General features: G+C 40.6%; 1 protein-coding gene across 5 annotated transcripts in view; it reads right to left on the bottom strand.

The window, feature by feature from the left end:
* The window catches only part of Chd1l (chromodomain helicase DNA binding protein 1 like), a 52,204-nt gene that overhangs the window by 23,188 nt on the left and 15,478 nt on the right, over positions 1-13,538 (bottom strand). For 4 of the 5 annotated variants that reach the window (XM_078027703.1, XM_078027704.1, XM_078027701.1 and 1 more), the window contains exons 6-12: positions 11,424-11,505; positions 8,963-9,125; positions 7,562-7,717; positions 6,905-6,997; positions 5,518-5,614; positions 3,525-3,598; positions 2,197-2,307 (exon numbers count right to left, since the gene is read on the bottom strand). In XM_078027703.1, coding sequence (XP_077883829.1) covers positions 2,197-2,307; positions 3,525-3,598; positions 5,518-5,614; positions 6,905-6,997; positions 7,562-7,717; positions 8,963-9,125; positions 11,424-11,505 — 776 coding nt within the window. The remainder of the gene's footprint in view (positions 1-2,196; positions 2,308-3,524; positions 3,599-5,517; positions 5,615-6,904; positions 6,998-7,561; positions 7,718-8,962; positions 9,126-11,423; positions 11,506-13,538) is intronic. The other variant, XM_078027705.1, reaches the window with a different exon arrangement.

Genomic DNA, 13,538 nt, shown 5'->3' on the forward strand with positions numbered 1-13,538 from the left:
TTGGAGCTCATTGCTAAAACAGGACTGAAAGGGCTTGTTCCAAGAACTGAATGAAGGGTTCCTTTCTACAGGACTACTAACTCCCGGCTGGATGTAAGACAAGCCAGGCAGGAACATCCTCATTGAAGTCTTCCTATAAAATCAAAGTTGGAATAAAGAAATACTAATGACTGAATACGGAGAAAGGCTAAGTCATACCCAATAATAAGAGCTACACTTCTACTTTACTGCTGCCAAGCACTGCTCACGGCACTTTACATGTGTTGACTCTTTTAACCCTCACAGCAACCCTGTGTCCTTGCTAGCACTATTCTCATTTTGCAGATGCTGAAATGGAAACAGCTAGATTAAGGGATTTATTTGAAGTTGCACCACTAGAAGGTAAAACAGTCAGGATTCCATCCCATATTCCAGAATCTGAGGTCATTACTCCTGGGACAGAGACAGGGTCTCACAGTGTTGCCCAGCCGGCCTTGAACTCCTGGGCTCAAGCCATCCTCCTGCCTCAGCCTCCTGAGTAGCTGGGACTGTAGGCATGCACTACTGTGCCAGGCTCCAGAACCTTTTTATCCACTGTATGCTAACTATCGAGGCAGTCATCTCATTTGAAAATGTGTTTGTGTTCCATAAGAATTATCTTTCTTGGGCTGGGGATGTGGCTCAAGCGGTAGCGCGCTCGCCTGGCATGTGTGCGGCCTGGGTTCGATCCTCAGCACCACATACAAACAAAGATGTTGTGTTCGCCGAAAACTAAAAAAAAAAAAATAATTCTCTCTCTCTCTCTAAAATAATAATAATAATAATAATAAAGTTGCTTTGTCATCACTAAAAAAGTTTGAAAAAAAAAATTATCTTTCTCTTGAGTTAATAGTGGCTGGTGCAGCCCTTCTTCACCAAAGATGATATTTTAAGCTGCATTTAGTTGTTTGGGACATATTCCTAAGCTATCGCTGCCATCTGCCGGCAATATGTGGTAACAACCTCGTGGAAAGCCGGAAGGAAACATTAAATGAAAACGCAGCACAGCTATAGCTACAACATGATGGCACGTATGACAGTTAGTGCGTGGAAAAGGCTAATGTCCAGGACTGCTTCAGCTCCTCGATAATCTACTCTGAGGCCTCCAAGGAGATTAATTAATTTTAGATGTTTCAAACATTATTTGCTCTCTAAATATGAAAAATAAAATCTTAAACGCATAAATGGAATTCCTCTCCCAACACTGACCATGCCTTTGACCACATCCTTTGAGCTTCCCCAAAGCAAATCATGAGACAATGGGACTGAATGACAGGGTGTGGTATATGACCTGGGAAGAGACTGGACCAAAGGAATCTGATTGTATCTTATTCCTGGCTTTAAGAGAGAGGTAAGACACACACTGGAGAAATGATCCCCTGATACTCAAGGGTCATATCTAACACTTCTTTTATAGACCCATATAGTACAAAGCACTTTCTAAGTGCTTTCTACATAAGGGTGACCTTTCGTTCCATAAAGACATTAATCTCTCTTTCATCAAGGACACAATTCCTGTTTGTGTTCCTATATCTATTCCATCAGGATTACCATCAAAAAAATAAGATCATGAAACTCAGACTATGAATTCAAAATTAATTTAGGGCTTTTTGATTCAGAATGTAAGAAAAATTCCATTTCCCCAAACTGATTTCAAATTATTTAATACTATGTGAAAGCAACTGGCAAAGCCACAAGTGTCATTTATTTATGATTAAGTCATATGGACAATACCATAATAAATTATAATAGCTGTCAGTTTCACTCTAGTCACATTTTAAACAACAAATCTTTATTAAACTTTATAACACTTTTCCAGAGGTACTCCTGGAGGAAGGGAAACTAGAAAAGAGATTATCTTATTTTCCAAATTCATGACTGGGAAGGAGAATAAATGAATGTGAATAAAACTTTCCCCAAAATTAAACACAAAACAAAACAGGACTTCCCGGTCAGTGGTCTAAGTGGATTAGAATTACTTTCCAACAGGCCCAGGTTTCAGCCTCCCTTTTCACGATCACAGCTTCACAGGTTGGACAGAAAAGAGCTCCACACGAGAAGTCCAGTGCTAGGCTAAGTGCCTCGATTCTCTCCTTTTTCCATACTCCTTTCAGAGAATTAGGGGGAAACGTACCAGCGGTGGGATGACTGTCTGCTCCTCAACACCGCTGGGCTTACCTGCCCTGGTGCTCAGGAGAAAAACAAAGATGGGCTGCTGTCCAAAGTTCTTGATGGCCAGGTGTCTCTCTTCGCCTCTCACAGAGCCGTCCACACGCTCATAGCTGTAGCCTTTACGTAGAGAAGACAACAACCACACACAGGTCCTTACTCTTTGCAAGGACTCTTAGGAAATAAAATAATCGAGTCATTCCTAAGCCAATGCCTATTTGTCCTTTCCACACCCAAGCCTGCCCTACTTTCAATAAAGCCCAAGGGAAAGATCTCAATTGTTTTATAACTTGATCTTGTTTCTTATTTTATGTGGTACTGAGGATTCAAACCAGTGCCTCTCACATGCCAGGTAAGGGCTCTACCACTGAGCCACAACCCCAGTCTGAAGATCTAAATTTAGGGGAACAATTCATCACTTCACCAAAAAAAATCACCATAACACACTATCCTGGGTTTTAAAACCACAGGCGGCCAAAGTCTTTGGCATTTGCAGAGTTAATATTTGGTTTTGACTCTTCCCAGGCCACCCTAAATATCCACACGCTGGCAGTTGGTGCCTGCTGAGACACAATCCTGACTTAGGCAAGCAGTAAGACAAGCGCTTGGGAGCCTGCCTGATGACCCAGCAGCTGCTTTTCAGCAAAGCTCTAGGGCTCTCCACTTGTCACCAGGCATCAGGTCAGGAAGGGGAATTATAATCTCAAGTCGTGTTTTGGCCCTCGAGATTCCTCAATGTGCCAGTAGCTGAAGTGTCCAGTTACTGCAGTACTTGGGGGGCATCAAGTGGATCTGAGAGACCACTCTCAACTAAACTTTAAAACAGTTATTTCTGCGGCTGATACTCTCCCACAGGCTCAAAAATCAACCCCTGTTCAAACTTTGTCCCAATATCCCACAGCAATTTTATTAAAGAGTTCTCAAGTAACTGCCTACATTCCCTATTGTCACAGAAATAATTGCTCTCACCCTCCCGCTGCTTGATTTGTGGGATCTCCATACTATCCATCTTCATTTTCTTACTAATCCTGCGTAAGCACACAACTGCTGAGCTGTCACGAGACACCGCAAGTGTTTGTCGCTGAAACTCGACTCACACATTTTTGAAGCCACTCAACATTTTCACAACGTCTGCTCCATACCCATCACCTGCATCACCTGGTGAGAATGTGGGTGTTACTTCTGCCCATGCGTCTCTACCCTGCTGTCGATCTTGCTTCGCACACCACTGTCCACTCTCCTCAGCCTTTTCACCTTCTATGTCTTTAACCTTTTCCTCAGTAACCTTCCCACACCCCTTATGACTCTCAGATGATGTAGTGGCCAAGGGGAGTCACCTTTGTAGTCCATATAGTCCTGGAGAATATCCAACATCTGGGTCATCTGAGAGAAGAGTAAGACGCGATGGCCCCTGGCAAGAAGAAGAAAAGGAGAAACTGCCAACTCTAGTAGTGTTTACGGGGAGGGACCCTCAGGCAACATGACCAAAGAGGACAACTTTACACATAAGGGAAATGCTGAAGTAGAAATATCAATGTCCTGTAACTACAAGAAGACAAAGTGCCTCCACATGTAGCTGCATCCCTCAGAGCAGTCCCAGGGCCTGTCAATTCACCAGGGAGTGTGGAAGCCCTGGCGTAACCAAGGAGCCTCTTTCTGGAATATCACTTCACTCAATGAAGACAGAAGTTTCATTTCAATAGTAAAATAAATATACATGTGAAGAGTAAAGGCAAGGTACAAATATGTGTGCACCCGCTCCCCAAGATCCTGAAGAGCTATGGAAGGCTATCTACTGCTATTCCCACTTGGCGGTACAAGTCATTACCATCTAGAAAAGTCGAGAAGCATCATGTTAGAGAAGCAATCCCCCATGGTACACAAGAAACTTACATATAGAGAGTGAAGAAAGGAAAGGATAATTCAAAATAATGTAGAAGAAACAAAGTCAAGGTGACAGCCCTTATTATCAGATATTGTTTTAAATTTGCCTGAACAAACAAGGACAATGTTGTCAAAACAATATTTTTTTTAAGAAAACGAACTTACCTTAATGTTGCCAGGAGAGTAAGACCAAGAGTTAGGGAGAACATCGGCCAGACTCTAGCCCCAAATTGTTGGAAAAAGCACTGAGTTTGAAGGTGAGTACCTCGATTCTTATCTCTCTCTGCCACTTACTACCTATATGACTTGGGCATGACCTTTCGAGGTCATGAAAAACTTGGATGGAAGGTATCTATAGGTTCTTCTCCATCTCTAACACACACACTTATGGTAGATACGTCAAAGGCCATAAAATACAGTAAGACGTGTAATTATGATTATTAACAATTATTATGATTATTAACAATTTTTTATATTTACATTTTAGTCATAGTTGAACACAATACCTTTATCTATTTTATTCTTTCAATTTCTTTAGTTGTAGATGGACACAATAACTTTGTTTTATTTATTTATATTTTTGTACGTGGTGCTGAAGATCGAATCTCCTGCCTCACGCATGTGAGGCGAGTGCTTAGTCACTGAGCTATTTATTTATTTTTGTGTGGTGCTGAGGATTGGACCCAGGGCCTCGCATGTGCTAGCTAGGCAAGCACTCAACCACTGAGCCACAACTCCAGCCCCAAGACATGAAATATTTAATTTGCAAAAGACTGGGCAATTTTGACAAATCTGAAGTTTTAGGTTAGTTCAGGCCACACCTGGGGCAATCATCCTAAAGGCACATTTCTGAAATTCTTGAGTCTCTGGTCTTTTCCTAGACTCCCCCTTTCCTGTGGTAATGAATATGTACATGCTGGATACCAGGCTGCTGAACACTAACCAAATGTCATCTTCTGATGCCCAACTTGCATTTCTGGGAAAGAGTATTCCCCAACTATGCCTTGAGTTTAAATCAAATCCCAAAGATTAACAAGAACCAATGTTTACTCAACCTTTATTATGTGTCAGTTCAACTCAAGGAAGCAACAGGCAATTTTAAAAGAAATGCTCGATGTTGACTCGTCCTTGTGGATGCAACCAACATAGCTGGACTGATGAGGTGAACATACACTGATCAACAAGGTAGCAGAGTAATGTAGGGCTTGCCAAGTCCTGGACTAGGACCCTAAAAGCTATAGGAATTCAGGAAAGAAAGGATCAAGGTGGAGGAGTGGGGTTGGATGAGATAGAATGGAGTGGGTGTACAGTTGCAGAGAAAGTAGGCCCTGAATTCCAGGCTTCTAAAAAAGGGAACTTGAATCAGTCTCAAGAATCAGTAAGTTCTTCATTACTCAGGTTTGAACCAGTCACTCCCTAGAGCAGCACATGTCAACCTATTCCTACCTGGAATGCAGGAATGCCAGCAGCTTATCCAACAGGTGAAGTTTCCCACTAGCCTCAATCAGGTGGTCTCCAACTTCGAAAGGCTCTGGCTCCACACCTGGAAAGCAGAGAGCCCAATCCTAATCGTGTGCCCTGAGTCAGGGCAAAGTTCTTGAGTAGAAAACCCAATAGGTAGGCAACAGAGAGAGCCCAAGCTCTTTCTAATGCAGTAGGCCCTCCAGTCTCACCTATTCGAGGCATTTTGTAATTATTTGCTTAATATCAACTGCAGAGCCTGGCACATCCAAAAAGTCTAATAAATATCTATCTAAGAAACAAACTCACTCTTTAGGAAACTGAGGGAAAGGAAGATGCCAGAGATCAAGAAGATCCACAAAGGAAATTCTAAGGCTCTCACTCTAGATAAGGAATCAAGAAATAGGCTTAGGTGTGTATAAAAGTGATTCTCAAGGTACAAGCGGCAGTCAGAATATTCTGGAAGATGTCCTTCAAAATCTATGTTCCTAATGCCCCTCCTCCCTTAAAAAAAAGTTCTAATGTGCACTTGATTAAAGTTCTGTTAAACTTTTAAACAGCTCCTAACGGTACTTGGCAGACTCCTTAAAACAAGTACAGCAGGCCTTTTGCAATCTTTCTACACTAGGGAATTCCAGGGCCAGAGAATCGCCCATCAGAGTGCATCCAAAAACCCCAATGGGAATGAAAATGAACACTACACATGAATTTGTGGCAACAAGAGCAGTGCTTAGAGGGACATGTACAGAAGTCACTAGGATGAAAGGAGAGAGCAAAGGGCACAGAGCAGGAGCATGCAGGCAGGAAGAAAGGCAGGAAGAACTGCTACCCCAGAAGCTGAGTGAAGAGCGTCCCAAGGAGGAAGCCATCTGCTGTGTCAAGGGATCTGAGAGGTTAACGAATCGTGAACTGACAATGCCTGGGCATCACAGAGAACATGGGGAACTGGGCGTAGTGACCGAGAGGGCTCAAGACGAATGGAAATCCAATCCTGAAGAAGGGTCAGATGAATCCCCATTATGACCATTCTGTAAAGCTGCCAGTTTTTCTCTCCACAACTGTCACTATCATGAAAGAAAGAAAAGCTCCCTGCCCTCCAAAAAAGCTTAGAAACATTTCTAGACTGTAGAAAAGTAGAGTCAAGGCAAAGCAACGGATCCTGCATTAAAAGAGAAAAAGGAAAGCAGCTTAAGGGATATTACGGGACATGTGAAGAAATCTTCAGTATAATTAACACTGGATATCATTAATATAGAGAAAATGAGCAGAGTAGACACAGTAAATGCAACAGTTCTGTTGAAGAGTCCAGCTATGATTTTGGTTACACAACTACTAATGAAAAATAATGGGGGGAAACAGGACACTGGCTCACCATCAAACAAATACGGGTGATCCACGCACTTTCGAAGCTGGGATAAGATATTCTGAAGTTTAACTTTCCTTGCCATCTCATTTTCAAATGCATCTGAAATTTTGAAGATAGAGAGGAAAAGGGACTAACAAATCAAAACACAAACAAAACACAAACTTAACCTTACTCATTTCATAGTATTTCCCTCAAATTTATACTAATCTCCCAAATGGCAATCAACTCCATTGAGAATTAAAATCATATCCATATGGGATTTTCTTACTCATCACTTTGTTTTGAGAAGAAAGTCTACAAGGTGAACTTAGCAGTGCTTTGTTAAAACAATTGTATACTTCTAAAATTTCTTCTTTAACTGCTATTGTGGTTTTAAGAGGGGAGAAAAAAGCAAATAGAGGATAAAAATCATGAATAGACACTTAAAAGTGTTTGCTATATTGCAGGCAGAAGAAAAACCACAGAAGAGGAAAAAGGGAAATTCCATCATGCAACAACCAAGTCTGAGCTACACTTAACACTGCTATTGTTCCACGTGATTCAGAATACAAAATTCTACCTTATATTCTTGCTACACAAAGTGAGTGTAATCATAAAATATTTCCCTGCACAAAAATCACATCCCCATTTAGTTTCTTAATGGACCAAGTGCCCTCTGAATACCTAGGTCTTTCATCAAAATAGCCTTGTAGTATTTTTTCTGCAATGCTGACATGCCATGGTATATCACTACTTCTGTCTTCTTGGGAAGTTCTTTAGCTACCTCTGCTTTCACTCTCCTCAGCAGAAACGGCTGCAAGACGTTGTGTAGTTCACTTGCTGTGGAAGGAAAAACAGACAAGAGTGTGGTACAAAAATACAGCAGAGGCGCCGAACTAGTAGGGAACATGGAGCAACTCACTTTCCTCATTTTCATGCTAATTCTGCGTTCTAGGTCAGTACAGTAAGTTTTCACAGTACAGATGCTCCTGGACTTACAAAGGGATTACATTCCTATAAACCCATCACAAACTGAAAATATCTTAGATGTAAAAAATGCCTTGAACAGACCTAACATACCAAACACCACAGCTCAGCCCACCCTACCTCCAATGTGCTCAGCAGTTACATTAGCCCACTCAGCAAAATAATCTAACCCGAAGCCTCTTCTATGAAAAGCTGTGAATACTTCATGTAACGTGCTGAATGCCTGTGACTAAACGACTGACAACACAGAGCAGCACTGTGTGGTATCAGTTACTTACCCTCAGGGCCGCTGAGTCACTGGGGATTGTGCCTCGCTGCTGGCACCCCGCCTCACAGGACAGTACCTTACCACCTATCCCAAGCCTGGGAAAAGACTGAGACTCATGCCCTCTTATGGCTGAAGAGCATCCCATCCTGTATCTACACCACATTTCCTTTTTATCTGCTAATGGACGTCTAGGTGAGCTCCACACTCTGGGTACTGTGAAGAGTGCTGCCATGAACACAGGAGCACAGACATCTCTTGACGTGTCGATCCCCTTCTTCGACTACATACCCAGTATGGGATTGCTGAATTGTACAGCAGTTCTATTTAGTTTTCTGAGAAACGCCATCCTGGTTTTCACGATGGCCGTACCATCTCCATTCCCACCCGGGTGTCTCAGAGTTCCCCTTCCACCACAGCCTTGCCAGCGTGTGGTGTTTGTAATAACCATTCTAACGGGGGGGGGGGGGGGGGGGGGGAGGTTTCCCCGTTGTGTTCCTGATTTGCATTTCCTTGATGATTATATTGAACATTCTAATATAACTAACAATAATGCATTTTATATCTTAAACCAGTTAGAAGCCATAATTTTGAACATACTCACCATAAAGAAATGATAAAAGTTTTGCTATATGATATGCTAATGACCTAAGTGATCACTATGCAAAGCATCACATGAGGGACCATCATCTGCCTTACATCTGTGGTGGCTTTTCTCCCTGGGAGGCACTCTCCGGTATTGATTCTCTTCCTTTTCAATCTACAACTCTTATGCATTAGGGAAGTTTCTGTGTCAAGATCTCTTGGGGATAATTTGCTGAATGGGAAATAACCTGATTTGGACTCTTTTTCAATATCCCGGTAACGTTCAACAAAATCCTCCATCTGTTCCTTGGAAAACAGGTCAGGTTCCACAAAACTGAGGAGAGAGTAGAGCTCTTGGAGGCTGTTCTGGATAGGAGTTCCAGTCAACAGGAGACTGAAGACCACCGAGAACTAGAATATGTAAATAAACACAATTAAAAATCTCTACCACTGGGAAGCAAAACCAAGTGACCCATCACAACATTTATTTGAACACAAAGGGACATGATCTAACACAATGAACCAAGGCAAATGAAATCAGAAGGCTCAGGTTCAAGTTGTACTCTCTATTTAATGTGAGAAATAATACCTCTCCAGTTTCAACCATAAGGAGGGGATAATAATCTGTAAGAAGACACTCTTGTAAGCATGTAAGTGACATCACGTTGTACACTCTTGAGTATTACATGAGTATTCACTAGGGTTACTAAATGCAATCTATGTGAGGAGTCAAACTATGTTATGACCTACATGGGGGAATTAATGGGAGTATCTGAGTAAACACATTCATTCAAAGAGTTTGAGAAGCCAGAGTTATTTATAGCATCAGGCCTCTCTGCTACAAGCAAGCAGCAAGATTTACACTGACACAATGTCTGTTCATAAACTTGGCAGTATTTCAGAGTCAAGATATCAAGATTTCTAGATGTTTCTGGATAGTAAGCCATGGACAGTCCAATATAAAAAGGGATTTTGTAAATTTTTGAGAAACAGGGCTGGGAATGTGGGTCACCAGCAGAACGCTTGCCTAGCATGCATGAAGCCCTGGGTCAAACCCCAGCATTTCCAAGAGAAAAAGGAAAAACACTGAGAAACAGATAGGAACACGGAGGATAAGAGACTAATGAAGGAAGAAAAACAGTAACAACAGATATCAGGCCAAGCAAGGTCAACCTCTGAGCTGACATTAACAAGAACTTACACCAGCAGAATTAAGTAATGTGGAAAAGTCACATCCTATGCATGTGTATTATTTTAAATATAGAGTACAAACTCTTGGGAAGGACACGTAATCAAGGGTCCCTAAAAAGAAGGCTAAGAGGACAGCAGAGATAGAGGATGCCCTACCAGGCAGGGGATAACAATATTTGAAACTAATAAAAATGATGATATCTTCAGTAAAAACTCTAAACACTGCAACTTTTAGTACAATAAATATTAAATACATAATCCAGGTCTAAGATTTTCCTCTAAATGACCTCTAAATTTAAGTGATTTATTATAGGATGAGGACCAAATTTTGATTATCTCAGAAATTAACAAGTGTGGTCTCATGAATGAGCAAACTTTCAGGTCAACAAGGAGAACGTATTTCACATTTCATTGGCTTCTCAGAAACAAGGGCAGCTCCAGGCCACAATGATCTTTCTCATCTACTTTGCTGAATGATACAAGAGATCAAGAGAAGGGAATGCAATCAAGTGTATCATACTAAAAATACAACAGACGAGAGCCTGAAGGCAATATGCTATAAGAAATTGGTCTCTTCATGATTCCATGTGAATGGTAACTTTCTAAATTAGGTAAATTGGGGGAGGCGTAAGGTATATCCAATTCATCTGCAACTGCAGACAGGAGTATAAGATCTTTATTTGTTAAAAAAAAAGAGAAAAATTAAAAGCACTCAAAAGAGAGTTGAAACATCTCCAAAAATACAATGCATTTTATTGGGGTAGTGTCTGACTCATTTGATAACTAGATTTTAGTAAATGCTATCTTCTACATAAAAGAGAAAGGAATAGTAATTAGCCATATTAAATATTACTTTTGTCACTGCCCTCCAAAACAGGTTTATTTAGCTCTGCAGAAGTCTGATTACAAAAGTTTTAATTTATGAGATGGACATCATTATCCGAAGTACATGTATGAAGACACGAATGGTGTGACTCTACTTTGTGTACAACCAAAGATATGAACAATTGTGCTCTATATGGGTAATGTGAATTGTAATGCATTCTGCTGTCATATATTACAAATTAGAACAAATAATAATAATCATAAAGTTTCCATTTAGTTGGCTCTGTATAGACTAGACTAAGTGGTTTCAAAGGGGAGTTAGAGGGGAGAAGGAACGGTGGACAGATGGGTATAGGATTTCTGAGCCAGGAAACCTGCTCTGCATGATACTATAGGGTGGAAACATGCCATCACCCGTTTGTTCAAACTCACAGGACACGCAACAGTGAGTGAATCCAGCATTACAGACTCTGGTGACACTGCGGTGCCAACGTAGGTTCATTAGTTTTAACATCTCTCTTCAGGAAGAGGCTGAGAATGGGGGAAGCTAGGCTTGTAAAGGGGTAGGGGATATATGGGAACTCTCTGTACCTTCTATTCAATTTTGTTGTAAACCTAACTTGCTCTAAGAAATAAAGTCTATTAAAAAAGGAAGGGGTGTGTGTAAAAACTAAGACTATCCTTTGAGTTTACCTCTGAAAGTGTCTTATGCAGCAGAGAACTTTGGTTTTTCAATCTGTGGGCTTCATCCACAACAAGAACACTCCAGGAGAAGCTGTGAGAGAAAATCCAAACTTTCAGCTTCGTGTAGCTCAAACATATTTCACAACCACATCTTACCATACAATTCTGACGTGTTAGAAAGACTAACAGCCCACTCTGTTAGAAGCATACCTGGCATCGTGACCTTCCTATCTGGAAAGGTTACCATGTGCTTTGTTTTCCCCTCAGATGAGAGAGATCTATGTAGAAAGTAAGGAGCCAGAGACAGAAATGAAAGGATACGTTTATCATATTGTACTCTGTACCAGACATTGCGCTTGTGGCTTTGTGTGCAATTTAATCCAAGGAATAAGACAAGTGACCATAATCATGCCAACAAGGACACTAAAACTCTGAAAGGCTAGGTAACTAGGTCAGGATCATAAGGGCAGAGCAGAGATTCAACCCATAAGAAAAATCAGGAGACAGTGATGTCACAGCAGCTAAAGGAGAAGGACTTTAAAATGGGAGAGTGGTGAACAGGATCACGGAGATGTCCAGGATGATGCAGCCACTGGACTTGTTAACGTGGAGGTCACTGGGGGCTGCTGCCACAGCACGTTTATAGCATAGTATGTCATGAGAGCAATTTCTCAAGAAGTTTCAGTCCTAGAATCATATTTTTAACAGATGGTACTGGTGGAAAGCTGTTAAAAAAATCCAAAATATGGAAAGACTGGATGATATTCTAGATGCATTAACTTAAAATAGCAAAAAAATGAAAATAAACTAATAATAGGTGATAAAATGATAAATAGTAGCTGCAAAATACAATAATGAAAAGGGTATAAATATTGAATATCCTTTTAAAAATGTGAAAATCATGCAAAAAGATAATAAAGTGGGTGTTATAAGACTTTTATAAGTTTTTAATTTTATTGGTAAACATTATGGAATCCCACTGCATTATTTTTGCATTTGTAAAACTAAGTGTGTCAAACAAAAAAGTGAGTAAGGAAGGACAATACTTGAAAAATTAAAACAAACGTCTGCGTAAAGGCTGGCCTACAAAAAGGAAGCCTTCCTTCCAATACCATGACAGACACTACAGACATACAGGAAGATAATCAGAAATGATGCTGCAAACTTGAACTCCAATAAAATAGAAAACCTCAAAGGCATCGACAAATTTCTAGAGTCATATGATTTGCCTAAATTGAATCAGGATGAAATACACAATTTAAACAGATCAATTTCAAATGACGATGGGCTGGGGATGTGGCTCAAGCGGTAGCGCGCTTGCCTGGCTTGCATGTGGCCTAGTTCGATCCTCAGCACCACATACCAACAAAGATGTTGTGTCCGCCAATAACTAAAAAATAAATATTAAAATTCTCTCTCTTTAAAAAAAAAAAATTTCAAATGACGAAATAGAAGATACTATCAGAAGTCTACCAACCAAGAAAAGCCAAGGACTGGATGGATACACAGCCGAGTTCTACAAGACCTTTAAAGAAGAACTAATACCAATACTCTTAATTTATTTCAGGAAATAGAAAGAGAGGGAGCACTTCCAAACTCATTTTATGAGGCCAATATCACCCTGATTCCAAAACCAGGCAAAGACATATCAAAAAAAGAAAACTTCAGACCAGTATCTCTAATAAACAAGAAACAAAAATTCTCAAAAAATTCTGGCAAATGGAATACAAAAACATCAAAAAGATTGTGCACCATGATCAAGTGGGATTCATCCCAGGGATGCAAGGTTGGTTCAACAGAAATCAATAAATGTAAGTCATCACATCAATAGACTTAAAGATAAGAATCATATGATCATCTCAATAGATGCAGAAAAAGCATGACAAAATACAGCACTCCTTCATGTTCAAAACACTAGAAAAACTAAAGATAACAGGAACATATCTCAACTTCATAAAGGCTCTCTACGCTAAGCCCCAGGCCAACATCATTCTAAATGAAGAAAAATTGAAGGCATTCCCTCTAAAAACTGGAGCAAGACAGGGATGCCCTCTTTTACCACTTCTATTTAACACAGTACATGAAACACTGGCCAGAGCAATTAGACGAAAGAAATGAGAGGGA

This window comes from Ictidomys tridecemlineatus, chromosome 11, assembly GCF_052094955.1.
Source record: "Ictidomys tridecemlineatus isolate mIctTri1 chromosome 11, mIctTri1.hap1, whole genome shotgun sequence".
NCBI lineage: Eukaryota > Metazoa > Chordata > Mammalia > Rodentia > Sciuridae > Ictidomys > Ictidomys tridecemlineatus.